This window comes from Triturus cristatus, chromosome 1_2 (genome assembly GCF_964204655.1).
Source record: "Triturus cristatus chromosome 1_2, aTriCri1.1, whole genome shotgun sequence".
NCBI classification, from domain to species: Eukaryota; Metazoa; Chordata; class Amphibia; order Caudata; family Salamandridae; genus Triturus; species Triturus cristatus.
Genome location: NC_140580.1, coordinates 210,346,981 through 210,364,340, shown reverse-complemented (window position 1 = coordinate 210,364,340; position 17,360 = coordinate 210,346,981). Strand labels below are relative to the sequence as shown.

The 17,360-nt window shown below is 45.6% G+C and overlaps 1 protein-coding gene across 3 annotated transcripts in view; it reads left to right on the top strand.

Moving 5' to 3' along the window:
- The window catches only part of COL13A1 (collagen type XIII alpha 1 chain), a 583,842-nt gene extending 583,086 nt beyond the window's left edge, over positions 1 to 756 (top strand). For all 3 annotated transcript variants that reach the window (XM_085603477.1, XM_085603475.1, XM_085603476.1), the window contains one exon: positions 338 to 756. In XM_085603477.1, coding sequence (XP_085459603.1) covers positions 338 to 340 — 3 coding nt within the window. In that variant the 3' untranslated portion in view covers positions 341 to 756. The remainder of the gene's footprint in view (positions 1 to 337) is intronic.
- The last annotated feature ends 16,604 nt before the right edge of the window (positions 757 to 17,360 follow it).

Below are 17,360 nucleotides of genomic sequence, written 5' to 3'. Positions count from 1 at the left end.
GAGTGCACTTCAAATACACAATACTTTTCAATGAAACTCAAGCATAAAGTTCCCCATACATAATAGAACTCATAATTGAATGCAATTTAGTTTTTAAGAATAACCCTCAATGAGGAATGACATGTTTTATTCATGAAGTAAGCCATCAGGTGTATGTAATTTGCCATGTTCACTTCCCAAAAAACAATTTCTTAACCCAGCACAAAGTGCCATTGTTACCTTTGCAAAATATGTAGAAAATTGCAAAAACGGCCACCCTGCCCGTTATACTGCTTGTAATACTTACTGCCAAAATGTTTGCCTTAACACTAACCCGAGATTATGTTTTCTTTTGCAGTGATGGTTCTAATCTTGGATTGCCCTGTGTGTTTGTACATAGAATATTTATTTTTATACAGTGTTCCTTTTTCAGAGTATTGAAATTTATGCATTTTTACAAATTATAAAAAAAACAAAGTGGCATATTTTTTGTACATAAAATACTAAAGATGTTCCCTCGTTTAAATGCTTTTTGTATACATGTACATCTGTGCATTGCTAATTTTGTTGCAGAATTCAGCTGTAATAATTGCATGATATTTGTGCACACTTTTAAGTATTGGGACTTAATAAATTATTGCATTCCAGTGCCATAAGGAACAGTTCAGCACAGAGATGCTGATCTGTTTCACGGGTTGAACACATGGGTCATGTGTCAAGGCAGGATAATATTCAGCTGCCATACTGTACATAGTAATAAAAAATGACTAAACCTGGTTCATTGAGTTCAAATATTTAAGTTGGGCATTAAGAAAAATGTAAGGACTTGTATAGCTACTTTATTGCAGCATCTCCTCCAATCGTATACCAATAAGCCGTCTGTTTAGAATGTGAGTGGATTAATACCATATCCTGTTGAAGTGAAACTTGTATCTTGTATACCTGTTGGGCTCTCATATCCACATACCCCCATTTGAGTTACTGATCTCATGTTGAACTCTTAGAATGATCTCTGAGTTGCAAGATATCTCTTTCCCAGTGGCACACATCCACCCTGTATTTTCTTATGCATACACCTCTGTCTGAGTTCATTGGACAATTCCAGATCAAGAAAAGAGAGGGTTCTGACCTTAGTAGCAGGCAAGATGACATGTAAGTAACTTTTCATCATCCTGCCTTCAAGGACAGATGCCTATTCAAAAATAACACTTGGGAATGTTTACATTATAACACTTGGGGATATTTACATCATAAGACAAAGCAAGATAGTGTAGAGTTGGTCATGCCTCCTAACTGTATTGGATCTAAAGAAAACAGGGGTTTGCCCTAATTCCCCCAAGACATCTGGGCAAAAGCATACAGAAGCAATCTGAAACAAGCATTAGCATAGCCAATAGGTCTCGCCTTTGGGACCTTATGTGTTTAGCCATGCAGCACATTATCCCCACTCACATGATCACCCACTCCAACAACACATAGCACACTGGGACCAGTAGGGCCTGCTGAAACAAAAAAAGGATAGCTGAGACAAGAAGTCTATGGTAGTGTGAACGGATTCAATATTTTCTCCATTTGTACCCCCAAAAATTGTGCTAATATAAAAAAAAGAAAAATGACAATATGGTTAAACGAAGAAAAACATCCACAAAAAGTAAAAAGCATGCTTTTGTTTCTTTTCTAACAATAGTAAAAATAGTAAGAACGCTCCACTTGCCGCACAGCCGGATACTTATTAGAAAAAAAGCCTATAATTCTTGAAAGTTTTAATAAATAATGCCCAGAGGTTCTATTTTAGTAAACACATGTTGAAAAAAAATTAATACAAACAACTGCTCCTGATTTGACTAGTGCTTTATTAACTGCGCACCACTGTACCAGCACTACTGGCTTTGTGAATAGTTGTAAATTGCATAAGATAAATAAGCAACAACTACAAATTCATTGTATATAATATGGAAAATGCGTCCGTTGTTATGTATTAAGGTGTGGCGTAAGGCTAGAGGTGCCGCCTTTGGAGCAGAGAAAGTAGGTTCGAGCCTGACTTCGGCTCAACATTATAAGAGCTGCGTACAAATCATGCTCACTGAAAACAAGCACTTATTGCCAGGACACAAGTCCTAAAACGAGCGGTGCTCAGGAGCAAGCAGTAAGGGAAATGGTTGAGAATGGAGGAGGGGTGGGGCGATGAGAGGCTCGGACAGAATAGCAAGTATTTAACAGCGGGAGGGGGTTGATTGGGGGACGGGGGAGAAACCAGCTGCTGAGCGCGTTCGGAAAGGCAGAGGGAGACTTTTGTTTGCTTTTTGACTAGTTTGTATCTTTGAGGGAGAGATAGTTTATAAAGCGCCAACAGGAGTAACTCTTTGCGTGAGGCGCATAAGGTGAAATTACTGTGTAGAGTACAGACATACACAATACACGAAAACACTGCCCGAATACACTTGATAGGCACGCAGACAAAGTGCATCCAGGCGCATACACACACATACAAAGAGCCGAGTACACAATCATGCTCACTGAACACAAGCACTTATTGCCAGGACACAAGTCCTAAAACGAGCGGCACTCAGGAGCAAGCGGCAAGGGAAATGGTTGAGAATGGAGATGGGGTGGGGCGATGAGAGACTCAGACAGGACAGTAAATATTTAACAGCGGGAGGGGGGTGATTGGTGGACGGGGGAATAACGGCCGCACTGCGCCCATTCCAGGAACCGTACCATACTTGTGCATCTGCATTACTAAATTCAGCCAACAATCGTCGTATGTGGTGGTAATTGTTGGCCGCAGGTTTTATTCTTATTACATAGTCACACTTGTACAACTCCCCCGGACACCCCCTTGGAGGCCGGGATCATAAATCGCTGTCACACATTATTACAACTGTGATGTCACGCATTGTCAGCTGGACATCATAAACCATGGGCCATAAATCTTTGTGCGTCATAAATCATTCTGCCACAATTGGCCCTTACTTTGTTGCCATAAATCACTCTGCCTGATCACCATAAATCAGTAGCCATAAATAATAGGCCATAAATCATTGGTATGTCATAAATCATTCTGTCACCAGCCCTCATAATTTCGTGGTCATAAATCATTTTGCATGAGCATCATAAATCATGGGTCATAAATCAGGGGTCATAAATCATCGGTATGTCATAAATCATTTTGTCACCATCTGTAATCATTCCGCTGTCATAAATTATTCTGCATGAGCATCATAAATCATCCGCCATAAATCATCGGCGGGCCATAAATCACTGGTTTGGCTTTTTGCTCATTTGCAACTCCTAGGGTCGTAAATCACCCTGACAGCTCGTAGATTGTTCTTTGTTGTTTACCACGCCCCTTTTGCGTGTGGGGGGTAGCCTTTTCCCTGGAGTTAGGCCCCCAACTCGCTACCTTGTTCGTCTCTTTTGTGCCCCACCTTCTGGCGAGGGCTGGGCTCCGAGCGCCGTCTCCGTTTGCTACCCCGATTTTGTCAGGCGCACTCACCCTGCCGTGCGGCATCCCAAAGTGAGTGGCCCTCCTTCTACACACCGCCCTGTCGGTGTGCTCCCGTAAAATCCCAATACACTTGTTGTTTACGCCGTTAGATTTGCACTCTGTGCGCTCTCGTTGCGCGGGGGCAGTTTCCACCCAGAGTTAGGCCTCAACTCGCTACCTTGTTAAGACTGTTTCTGTGCCCCGCAGCCTGGCGGGGGCTGGGCTGCGAGCGCCGTCTCCATTACCTGCCCCCGTTTTTGGCCAACTCACCCTGCCGTGCGGCATCCCAAAGTGAGTGGCCCTATTCCCACACACCGTCCGTCGGTGTGTCTCCATATCCAACCCTTGTACCCGTAGTTCCTTTGGTTTTCGTCAGCACTGCGACGCTGCTGCTCCCTAGGTGTGGGTGGGTGGGATTCGAAAGTCCTTGGCGCCGCTCCACCAGCTACCATGATCTGCAAGTGGGCTGCCGCAGGGGGAGCGTCGCCTTATATCTCCCCTTCCTCTTCCTATTGTTCTTGGAAGGGGGGAGGGCGGGGGCCTCAGGGCGTTTCGCCCTGCGGCGCTTCCCGCCGGCGAGAACCAGTTCCGTTCCTTGTCGGGCTCTGGCGGCCATTATGGCGCCGGCCCTCGAGCCCCCTTCGGGGGCGGCCTCTGCTATAACGGCCGCACTGCGCCCATTCCAGGAACCGTACCATACTTGTGCATCTGCATTACTAAATTCAGCCAACAATCGTCGTATGTGGTGGTAATTGTTGGCCGCAGTTTTTATTCTTATTACATAGTCACACTTGTACAACTCCCCCGGACACCCCCTTGGAGGCCGGGATCATAAATCGCTGTCACACATTATTACAACTGTGATGTCACGCATTGTCAGCTGGACATCATAAACCATGGGCCATAAATCTTTGTGCGTCATAAATCATTCTGCCACAATTGGCCCTTACTTTGTTGCCATAAATCACTCTGCCTGATCACCATAAATCAGTAGCCATAAATCATAGGCCATAAATCATTGGTATGTCATAAATCATTCTGTCACCAGCCCTCATAATTTCGTGGTCATAAATCATTTTGCATGAGCATCATAAATCATGGGTCATAAATCAGGGGTCATAAATCATCGGTATGTCATAAATCATTTTGTCACCATCTGTCATCATTCCGCTGTCATAAATCATTCTGCATGAGCATCATAAATCATCCGCCATAAATCATCGGCGGGCCATAAATCACTGGTTTGGCTTTTTGCTCATTTGCAACTCCTAGGGTCGTAAATCACCCTGACAGCTCGTAGATTGTTCTTTGTTGTTTACCACGCCTCTTTTGCGTGTGGGGGGTAGCCTTTTCCCTGGAGTTAGGCCCCCAACTCGCTACCTTGTTAGTCTCTTTTGTGCCCCACCTTCTGGCGGGGGCTGGGCTGCGAGCGCCGTCTCCGTTTGCTACCCCGATTTTGTCAGGCGCACTCACCCTGCCGTGCGGCATCCCAAAGTGAGTGGCCCTCCTTCTACACACCGCCCTGTCGGTGTGCTCCCGTAACATACCAATACACTTGTTGTTTCCGCCACGCCGCCAGGGAGGCTTCACGTCTCCCTGCGGCTCCCCCCACATCTGGTCAGTTCCGCCGGCAATCTTTCCACAAACGCAATGATGCACTCTGCACCATCTTTGCCCTTCATGCCCTGGCACACCTGCATCCTTCTTCGATGTCTTACAGTACTGCCTCCACCCGCCATGGGTCATACCTCTAGCTGTGTTTCGGGAGGCTGACGTCCGGTAGGCTCTGATGGCAATCTTCAATCCAAACGCCATGGTGCTCTGCTCCTTCCTTGCCATTATGCGGTGGGGCGCTTACGTCCTGTTCGGAGTCTTACAGCGCTGTCTCCTCTCACCATGGGCCATTCATGAAGACAAAATTGGGGGACAGTCAGATACAGTTTGTGGTGGCATGATACAACATACATTAGTCACATCCCACCCTCTACTTTGCCCCTGCTCCTGGCAGGCTCTTCCGGTAAGGTAAGCACCTCTGCAAAATGGTGAGCCTGGGTGGTATTCGCCCGGCTGCACTCCCCGCTCCACTGTGCTTAATTCCTACACTGGTAGGAAGGCGACCCGCATTCTACTGCCCGACGCGCGCCTTCCCTGTAACCCCAGTGAGCAAGAAACATGCTTCTATGCCAGCACCATTGCACGTTGCGCCAGGCCGAACCTCCCGGGTTGGCACACACCCTAGTTTAATGCGTCCTTTCCCCTTCTAAATTTGTGGTGTCCGTTGAAGGAAGGTGACCGTCTGTCCAATATTCGGACACTGTCGCTTTCAGGCATTGTGGTGTAGCAGGGTTGTCCCTGCTACACCACAACCTCAATCTCTCCCACGCTCCGCAACTTAGGTTTACGGTAACTACTGGATGGGTCGTGGGACCTCAGTGCCATCCTCCAGCTTCAGTGGTCCGGTTCAACTCGGTTGTCGCTAGAGGGGTTTGTAATCTTTATTCCTACTCAGCTGGCTTCTGGTGTACCGCTAACCCCTGTGTAATGTACTTACTGTTCAGCTAGTCCTCTAGGTATAGACCCCAGCACTGTTACACCTGGAGTGTAATGTGTTACTCGCAATAAACTGGTTTCGCGGCCCCGCCTTTTTGTTCTTTGCTAAAGCACTGCGACTAAACTTGCGAGGCTATGCCGCAATAACCGTGGGTATTGCTGCTTTTGGTTTTTTTTTTTTGGGCTAGCCAGTGTCTCCAAGGGGACACAATCCTTTTCGGTATACACAGGACCTAATGTCACTGCGGCAGGCAGGGGGCCTTCGCCAATCAATGGCCCGTGTTACTCCTGCTCTAAATTCTCTCTTTTTTTTTTTTTTAATTATCCGGACACTTGCCAGAAATGTGAAGAGCGTATATGCTGCTTGCTAGTGTTATGTTCGCACAACCATCTGGTAATTCATTGGGCAGCGGTGCTCCCCAGCAATTCTTGCTGGAACATCACTTCGCACTGGGACAACCTTTATTGGAGTGGCTGCAAAGATCATATTGCTGCCCTCTCATGCTCGCTGGGCTCAAACGAATTGACCATTCGGGTCACGCGTTCCCGACCGTTATTGACAATTTTATATATTTTGCCGTTGCATAATTAAGTAGCGCAACTCGACCCCTAGATATTGGAGCGCTTTGCCTAACCAAGTTTTTACATTTCACCTTCAGGCACGTGGAGACCAAGTGTCTTGCCCAGAATTACTGGAAGTGGCCACGAACCCCAGGCTCGCACCCCGGTGCCAGCCCCCGAGTCGGCAGACTAGCTGACGGACAACATCCCGCTCTATTTATGCACTCGTTGAATTAATCTTCCACAAAAGGCAATTAGATGGGTGAATTCTACTGCCCGCCTAGTGCACTGGTGCCTAACCTCAGGAGCATATAAATCACCGGAGTCCTCGAGGCCCTGAGTTTTTCTTTTTCTTTTTTGAAAATTCAATTTGCCGGAAAATTGCTCGAGGACGTGAATGGCTGCAGGGCTTTTCATCACACCATAAGCTTCGCCCTGGCCACATGTGTGTTACATGATGAGGGCATTCTTTGTTAGGCACGGGTAGCTAAAGTGATTTGCCCATCATCAGAGGATGATCATCGACACTGCCACTACCCTAAAGGCTTACAGGAAAGACCGCTGCTCCCGAAGATCTGCTCAGGAGCACGCAGTCCCTGCAAAATTGGCCGATTTATATAGCGTGAACTCTCCCCGTCCATTTGCATTACAGAAAGCCACCTTTTTAAACCCACACGTCACGTGGCAAAGTGTCGGGCACCCTGGTCACCAATTTGGGCACACTCACCCACACGCACAATCCTGCTAGAGGACGTCGTTTCCAGAGCACTCGCACCTGGGCTGTGGACACTGCCTTATCACAGTAGCCCACTACGCGCGTTCCTATCGGGGCCCCAACTCTTGGGGATGGACGCTCCAGCCTCCACTCGCGGGCAGCGCGACTCTTAAGGCACGGAGGTGGCCGCGCGCTGCCTGCCCCTCTTTTTTCTTTATCTAGCATCTTTTACATCGCACGAACTCGACCCGAAGGTACTGGAGCGCCGCACCGACATTACACATTTAGTCTCTGGGAGATTAAGTGACTCGCAGGATGGGACGCAACCGCGAGGCTCGAAACCTGGGCTCATGCACCAAAGTCGGCAGTGCCGCCGACGGACCACATCTCCTCGAACCCGGGTCTCGCGCCCCCCACTTCAGCGCGCTGCCTTCACTCCAAGCAAGGGATGCATCTACAGCACCCGGGAACGACGCCACGGTACTGTGACTAAACTTTTGCTGTTCCTTTTTTTTTTTTTTAATAGACCGGGCCTCACTGACTCAAATCTGTGCCCCCCGGTTCGCAATCTACAGTTGTGCCCTTAAGGCCATACCAATGCCTGGTTCCCGCGCCCCACGCCGTGGGGGAAGCCTGGTTCCCGCGCACCTAACGGCAGCTAAGACCGGATGTGCCTCCGGCGCTGGGACTCGAACCCGGGTCCCCCGTGGGGAAAGCCTGGTTATCGCGCGCTTAAAGGCAGCACCGACCCCGCCAGGTCCGCAGCAGACGACACAGTCCACTGGCCCCACACCACGCTCGCCGTGCACTGCCTAGCGACCCTACCAAGGTGGGGGCCCCTTTTTTTTTTTTTTTTTATATCCCCCGTTAGGCCCGAGGGTAATGCAAGGTTTCCCCAGCTACAGGTTTCCATAACGGATGGTAGCACGTTACCTCACTCGGCGTTTGCGGGACTCGTGTGATGTGGTAGCCACGTTGACGAATTCGATTGAGGCGTCTAGCGCCCCAATCTCCGCTGCACCCACCGACCGTCTATGATCCTGGGCACATCTTGTGTATTCAATATCCCCAGTTTGCAAACATGTGGCAGTTATTGAGGGGGTTATGAAGTTTGAGGTGGTTGCCACCCTGGGACATTAATTCCCTGTGCTCGTTCCTTAGCTACAAACAGCTACAGGCAACAAACAACCCCCATTTGCGATACGCCAATGTACTCATCCTCGCGTTCGGCGCGGCACAGCGCCCGACTACCTCACGCGCCTAGCTCGAGCTTCAACTGCACCCAATGACCTCTTGCACATCCCTGCACATACTCGCTTTGCTGGTACTCTTGCTAACTCACCGGCTATCTGTGGTTGGCCATGCGGGATTGCAGCACTGCGAACTCGGTTGGCCTTTTTCCGTCTACCGTCCATGCCCGAGTTCTTTGACCCGCTCTTCTCCGTCCATGGGGGTGTGCCCCGCCGTTCCTCGCCTTCTGGCCGGGGATGCGGCACCCTCCGCCTCTCATGATAGCTGGTTCCCTGATCTCTCCACTCGGCGCTGATCCCTGGCACGCGACGTTGACTCTACCGGCGATTCGAATTCGATTCGAAAGTCCTTGGCGCCGCTCCACCAGCTACCATGATCTGCAAGTGGGCTGCCGCAGGGGGAGCGTCGCCTTATATCTCCCCTTCCTCTTCCTATTGTTCTTGGAAGGGGGGAGGGCGGGGGCCTCAGGGCGTTTTGCCCTGCGGCGCTTCCCGCCGGCGAGAACCAGTTCCGTTCCTTGTCGGGCTCTGGCGGCCATTATGGCGCCGGCCCTCGAGCCCCCTTCGGGGGCGGCCTCTGCTAAAACCAGCTGCTGAGTGCGTTCGGAAAAGCAATAAATTGTTTGCCAGTCTGAAAGAAAAGAGAAAAAAAGTGCTCTTCTGCACCTTGTCACTATTTCCGCATGTCTGAGGAATCTCAACCACTCTCTCTCGGTCTCCTCTTTGATGCGTGGCGTATTTCTCCTGATTTTGCAACCACTGCCCCAGCCTATCTCAGAACATGTACAATAATATCAGATTTCCTTGTTTCTCGATCAACAAAGGGCAGGGGTTTGTCAGTTTACTCTTTTGCTGAGTTGCGACACTAAAGGCCCTGCTCTTGGTCACACTAGTATTAGCAAGCGGTGACCGACTGATCGTGATAATTCCATTTTTCTGTGCAGGTGTTCCTCCTTCAGCGTCTTTTGTACTCTCACTTAATCGTTTGAGGAACTAATTTAAAAGCGCTGCAGGGCGATGCCACTCTGTGTGATAGAAACCCGTGTTAATGGCAGGGTTGCCTTGCTTGAGTACTTTGGCACAGCGAGGAATCTTAGATTGTAGGATTTTAATAAATAGTTTATGTGGGAATCCACCCTCCAAAGTCACATGTCGCGCGGGGTTGAGTGCCCGTGTAAGGATAGTTTGCCTCTGGCTGCGTGCGCCACGCCCCTCGCTCTGATTGATGTAAGTTGTGCTCTACAAACTGACCTGGAAAAATCAAAGTGCTGCTAGCAGCGAGCCCCGTGCTGTGAAGCATAATGTGCTGTGTCACAGGGAAACGATGAAGGCGGGCCTCTGTGCAGATGACATGGGGAGAGAGAGATGTGAGCGCGCAAGACAAGTGCCCAAATATCTGGTGCATCCCGAAAGCCCTACCGAAACACATAATTCTGACTCGACCCGTGCCAGACCCATAAAGCAAATTCAATTATAAATGTAATCTCGGCTGTGGATACATGAGCATCTTTTAATAAAAATAAAATGGGAAAGATTTACATGAATCCTCCATTAATAAACATTGCACAGATCATCAGTGAAATCACAGTAAATGCGACAAGGCAGTAAGGTCCTAAAAGAGGATATAAATAAACATGTGCTAACAACAAAGACCCTGGACTTTAAACATGGTAAATGCATTGAGATCTTTGCATTACTTCCTTTGCCTTCATGTCTGTACACCTCTAGCACCTACCTATGTTCCTAATGCTGAGGCAAACTAGCCTACAGGGCAATCTGGCAGGAAACAAGCAGCCGCAAAAGTGAACGTGACCTCCATCTGTTTCCAATTAACGCGACTGCGAGACAGGCAAATGTAAACAAGCACTGGCGCGATAATTGGAAACAGATGGCGCAGCTGCTCGCTCCTGCAAGGTGTATGCCGTACATGTACGAGTACTCATTGGAAACAGTGCAGTACATGCACGAGTTTTCCAAAAAGTACAGACCGATTCGAAGAGGTCATCTCCTAAGCAGCGCTTGCGCTGCGCTACGCTCAACCTAAAAAGATGAGTGTGGATCGATCCAACTAATTACAAGGTAGGAAAATAATATATTTGTTCCTACAGGTGGGAGCTTAGTCCCCAGGTAAATTCTTTCAATAATTCAGATACTTACAGAGCCTTCCCCAATTGTTTCATCCATCAAATTTCATATTTACTTTCTCAATATTTCACAAAACAAAAAACATTAAACATAACATAATCAAACACAATTTATGATTCCTTCCTACCCATACACTCTAAACCTGGTTGCCAAATATAGAAGCAATTTGAGGGGAGATAGTCCATTGCACGCCAAAATGAGGGGTACTTTCACCTCCACTCAGTCCATAAAGTGTGTGCTTGTAAATATAGAGATATAATTTTTACTCCATTGGACGAGTTTTGGCCCACTGACTCGGGCCTCATCAGGACATGGGCAAAAAAAAGAAAAAAGAAAAGCCACTCTGGTATGAAGGCAGATCTGGCGGGTCCAGCTTTAGGAATGCTCCACCCTGTATGTCTTCCAACACTACCTTCAATGCCCACATTCTTCCCCTCTACATGTAATATGCGGTGGAATCGCTTTGTCACTATGGGCACAAATAATTACGAACTAAAATACTATTGTGCATATTCTTAGACTTACCACCCTTCAAGTCCATAACTTATTTTTTATCCACCATTATATGCCATAGTTTAAGCCATTCAGTAAGCAGGTGTTATTATTACACAATTTAATTGAACTGAATGTATGGAACTAAGAAAGATGAAAAATGACTTAATGCTGTGACTGGTGACCTGTAGACCAAATCAGATGATATCAGTTAGCATTTAATGATCTGAGCCATTGGCCAGTGTAAGTGGCAAAAAGGATGGGAAAGATTCTCTTTTACACTCTCTAGTGTGGTCAGAATAGGCATGAAGAGCATTCCTAAGGTCTTAATTCGTGGTTCCCGGGAAATGGGTTGTTAATTTCACACCCCAGAGGTAACTATAACTCTCTGGTGCCAAATACCAGAATTTCTTGTTTGAAGCCTTAGAATCCTCTGAGGAATGAGAAATTACTAGGGCAATTAGAAATTCCAGGTCCAGTTTCCTCAGATATACCCCATTCTTCCGTCTAGTTGCCCCAGATATTTAAATTGATTTAAGCCATAAAACTCTCAGTGGGCAACATGAGAGGTCGTAGTATATCTGTGGACCTCAAAATTTTCAATGCGGCCAGTATTTGGGTTACAAGGCCCCATCAGGAACTACATGCCTTCTGCAATGCGGAACTTAATATCAAAATTATTTAAGATTGTTTTTGAGAACCAAGGTAATTTTCTTTGTAATTAAACTAGTTCTATATGTCACAATCTTTTGTTTTTGATCAAATAGTCCAACTGGAATAACATTTAAAAAAATGAGTTATTTTTCAAATTTAAACATTGAAGATTTCACATTTGAATAATGTTAATTAGAAGTTTATTTCAAAATATTAATTAAGGTTTCTACTTAATGTCACAGAATTCTTTACATACGTCTATGCTCTAGAAATATTTGTTATAAAATGTAATCTTGCCTTGAAGAAGAAGCAATTGGATTTGAGATGTATTGCTCAGCCAACATACATGAAAGAATAATCTCTGACTTTCAAGTGCATCAATTCAATAATGCATTATCTGAAGAAATCATTTTGCTGTTGAAAAAAATATTATGAACTGTTGCTATATTGTCAGAAGGACATCCATCAAGAATCTTAAGTGATATTCATAATTTGAGGAATCTAGAAGTGATTGATTTGAAAAAGAGAAAAAAACTGTACATCTCTTATGACATATGGGCGTATAGTATAGCGATTTGTAGTAAGATACACTTCAAAATGGCTATTGCATGCAAATCGAATTAAAATGGGTACTACCTTGTTATATTTTCACGTGAATAAATCTAAACAACCTTCCAGAGAGAGTTGGGCGAATGTAGCTGATGCGATCAGTTCAGGAGAAGCACATTCCTTTGTGTATTCTCTTGTCCAATCAATCAAATAGTTACTTATCCTTGTGTCAGACATGCAGCAATTAATAATTTTAAACAACAACATTTGGAATTTGTTTCCTGAAGGATAAGTTGTTGAGATTGGCTCACATGGGTAATGGCAGGTCATAGTACAATCTGGAACTTTTTGCAGCAGCTATCCTATTAGGAAAGTAAACAATGCATGTTTGTTTTACCTTCTTTTGTTCTGTTTTAATGCTTTAATGTAGAAAAATCTGTCCTCAAAACTATAATTCTGCCTCTTATTCCGCCTCTAGGCTCTTTCAAGTCACTTTCAACAGCCTTTAATATCAACCAGTTGCTCCGAGTACAGGGAGTTGATGGTGAGGAGAGTTTAGTATGAAAATTCCTACATGAGGCAATCGAGGTGGTGGTTGACAGAGCACAAGAATAAAAAAAAAACTACTCCTGCTTTATTATCTTCTTGAATAAAACTATTATGAAAAATAGAAGAAAGCAGATAAAGTGGGAGCAGGTGATAAACATTCTCTAATAGCCTCAGACCACGAGTGAGGTGACTCAATAGACTGTTTAAAGTTATTACAGCATAAGCAGATAGGACAAGGCAAAAATATCTGACCAACCGACTTGAACAGGTTGATTAACCATGAGTAAATTATCAGGGACAAAAATGGGGTGAAGGGTGTGTCTGAATATATGTGTAGGATAATTGACTTTATGTGTCAGAGCAAGTATATATAGGAAATCCAAACAATTGCTAACGTCCAGGCAGTGGGCTCTTCTAGCCGCCAGAGGTAGATATCTCCTATTAATATAAAAATTAAAAACTTACAATGAGTAATAAAATTAGCAAGGTCCTATATGAAGTGAGTAAACAGTCCCATGAGGCGGTAAAGTAGAGCTAATTAATCGAAATCTTATACAAGAGTGAATCAGCTAAAGAAGCTGACTGTGTGCTATAATGTAGATAGTGAAAGACAACTTGTACATAAAAGCTAATCTGCCCCTTTTGAGGTCCTGCCTAGAGAGATCATGTGCTGCCTCTTGTAGACCTTTTGTTTTCTATTGGAGGGCTTAGAGCCTACCCATTGCTTACCATTGCTTGGCTTCATTGTCACTCTCATTTGCTTGCTTTTTATTCGTCAGCTGCTGTAGACTACTTTCCCCTTTGTGTGTTTGTGCCACCCCAGAGCAAGCATGCATGTGTCCTTCCATAGCTCACTTAATAGATCACAGCCTACCAGAAAGTCCTCTTGAGGACATTCTGAAAGCTGACCTAGGAATGCATTCCACCCATTGCTTACCTTTGTGGTTTGTAACTCACATTAGCTTGCTTTTCTATTCACTGGCTTTATTTGTTTTAGGCTGTCCAGAATGTCTTTGTCCCTCCCTTGGAGCATAGCCTGTTTACCACTTCTCTGACTGATTTACTCCTTGTAATCTTCCACCAGTGCTCACTTTCTGTAAACAGACCTGTAAATGTTGTTCTTATCTTGTCACATTTGCTGTGCACGCAAAGACAGAGGAGAAATGTTAGGCTGTGTTTGCAGAGGGAGCTTGGTGTTTATTTTTATTTCCCTGGCTTCAAAGTGAGAGAATGTATGTGACGATCTGGGGATGTGAAAGGAAATGCTTTTTCAGGGACAAAACAAAATTGCAAAAGTTAAAATGTCTGTAAATGAACTGTGCAAATATTTCAAAATATATCAGAATTTAGAAGGCACAAATAAAGCACTTTTTTGTCATTTTGAAGTGTGGTAGAAACAAATATTTTCATATGATTAAAACAAATCAATCACTGGTTGATGCCGTTTCCACAAATTATTGTTTGTTTGCTGTATAGGTTTATTGGTAAAACTGTATGTTTGTGCAAAAGTAATGGTAATTTCAATTGAAATTGTGTTGTCTGTCACGGCAGAGCGCTACCACACCATGGATACACCACTCTACGCCACTCCACTCTATGACACTTTTGTTCACTTAAGCTAATTTATGCCCTACATTACTTCACTTTACTCTACGCCACTCTACACTTCTCTACTCATCACTCCACTCTACAGCCATCTATGCCACATCACTCTACGGCACTCGACTCGACTCTATGCTGATCTACACCACTCCACCCCACTCTATGCCACTCCACTCTACAACACTCTATACCCCTCTATGGACTCTTCACTCAGATTTACTCCACTTTGTGCTATGCCTCTCTACTCTGCTCTACAACACTTTACTCCACCACTCCACTCTACGCCCCTCCACTCTATACCCATACACCCTACGACCTTCCACTCTACTCTACGCTCCTCCACTCTATGCCCCACCACTATATGCCCCTCTCCTCAATGCCCCCTCACTTTGAGCCCCTCCACTGTATGACATGACACTCTACGACATCACGCTCTATGACACGACACTCTAGAGTACTCTACTCCACTCTAGGCCACTCCTCTCTACAAAACTCTATGACATTCTACTCCATTCTATGGCACTCCACTCTATGCCACTCCATGACACTTAACTCCACTCTACGGCAATCCACTCCATGCAACTCCCTCTACACCGCTCCATGCCACTTTACTCCACTTTACGACACACTACTGAAAGCTACTCTATGTCACCCTACTCTACTCCACTCTATGCCATTCCACTCTAAGACACTCTCCTCCACTCTACGCCCCACCACTCCACAACACTTGACTCTATGACACACTATTCCACTCTACGACCTTCCACTCTACTCCACTCTGCTCCATGACACTCTATGCTACCCCACTCTACAACACTCTTTGCCACTCCACTCTATGACAGTCTGTTCCAATTTACGCCCCTCCACTCCACTCTATGACACTCTACTCCACTCCACTCTACTCCAATCCACTCCACTCTGCAACATTCCACGACCCTCCACTCTGTGACACTCCACAACAATCCACGCTACAATGCTCCACGACACTTCATTCCACTCTACTACACTCCACTCTACCACACTCCACTCTACAACATTCCACTCTACAACATTCCATGACACTCCACTCTATACCACTCCACTCTACCCCACTCCACACCACTCTCCTCTACACCACTAGCTTTTAGGCATGCTGAACAGCAGCCAACCTGGAGTACAACATGGCTAAACCACACTGGCTAAGCCAATAGCTCTTGCCTAGGCAAGACCTATCGATTTTACCAACAATTGTTTATTTTTAATGTTTCGTTTTTGTTTAAGAACTCTAAGATTTTCAGCTGTCACACTTGTGTACTTCTCCCCCCATGATGTCTCGTACAGCACTGAGGGACAAGAGCATCAAGCTTTTTAATGGGGCGATTGGCAGATTGACGAGTAATCTAACTCTACTATGGAGCTGGATTGGGCAAAGACATTGAGCCCTGAGCTCAGCAGAGGGCCACTGATGGGCACTTGTTGTACAAGACAGCAGGTTATGACGAGTCTCCCACAGCAGGGGTGTAACAGAGGCCCTAGCATCCCCCATGGTGGGGGGCAGGTCCCTACGCTGTTTACTTCAAATGGGACTCCATTGGCTGGCCAGCTGCAAACAAAAGCAGCAAAGTAGTTAGGGAATGGGTAATGGGGCCCCTCGTATTACCTTGGAGCCCCCCACCGAGGTTTTGTTACGCAACTGTCCCACAGCAACAAAGAACTACCACTTTCCTTATCTTCCAATACTGATGTCATTGGCAAGTTGATTCAGACCTTTTGTTATGGCCTCAACCAAGCATCTGATGCCCGCACACCTTCATAATTTAACTTGGGGACTATTCTACTGTTCCAATTGGCCCATACGCATGCAATCTACAAAATAACTTGAATGATATCGCAAATGTTCACCACAGTTTAAAAACCCAAACCAACAAAATCACTTTGAGAATAAAATGCTGTCTGAATGAGTGCAGTTGTCACAGCAAAGCAAGGACCAGGAGGCGGCGACACGCGACAGTGGCCTCCCCTACAGAAAGGAGATTGCACAACAGCTCCAAGTTGGGAGAGAAAAGCCTTTCTTGAGGCTTAGCAATTGCCCTCCAAAAGGGGCCGCAGTGCGCACAGTTAGATGAGAGTGAGCTATCTAAGTAAGAGGCCGAGCCAGACCCAAGCACAGGACGTGACTTGGCTCCTAGAGCTCGTGCCTCAAAAATATTTGGATTTTAAATCATACTACAAACATCACATAAAATATGATAACGATTCATCAAAATTAAAAACAGTATTTATTTTAAACGTGGAAGCTCTGACATTAATACGTAACATTACAGCACTGTACTGAAAAGCACTTATTAAAAGCCACATGAACTTAGAGCCTTTCCAGCCCCCAGCCCAACCCTGGCAGCATTGTGCCATTAGTGACCCAAGAGATAAGGCAGTTGTCATGTGAATACTGTCTATCACTCAGATTCATATAAAGTAATATATAGTCTATCAAATCAAACACAGTGGGATTTTGTAAAGCTGGCATTCTGAACTCACACATTTGAAGATGCTTTCATATGTGATAATGAAGAAAAGCAAAGGAGGATCAGCAAAATAAAATATGTGCCAAACATCAGACAAATTGGTTAAGATGGGAAGCCGGGATTAATGCAAGTTTTGTGCTTTAAATTTGTACAAATCAGCCTGTAAATGGATATTTATTGTCTCTCTTTTTTACCTCAAATGTTAATGCTTTGTTTTTACTTCATTGTGCATGAGGATAGAGTGAGGGTGGCAGGCCCAATCCCCACGAAAGCTCTGCTCGGCTCATTATGGGCTCAAGGTTTCATCAAGAACTCAAGCTGAGCCA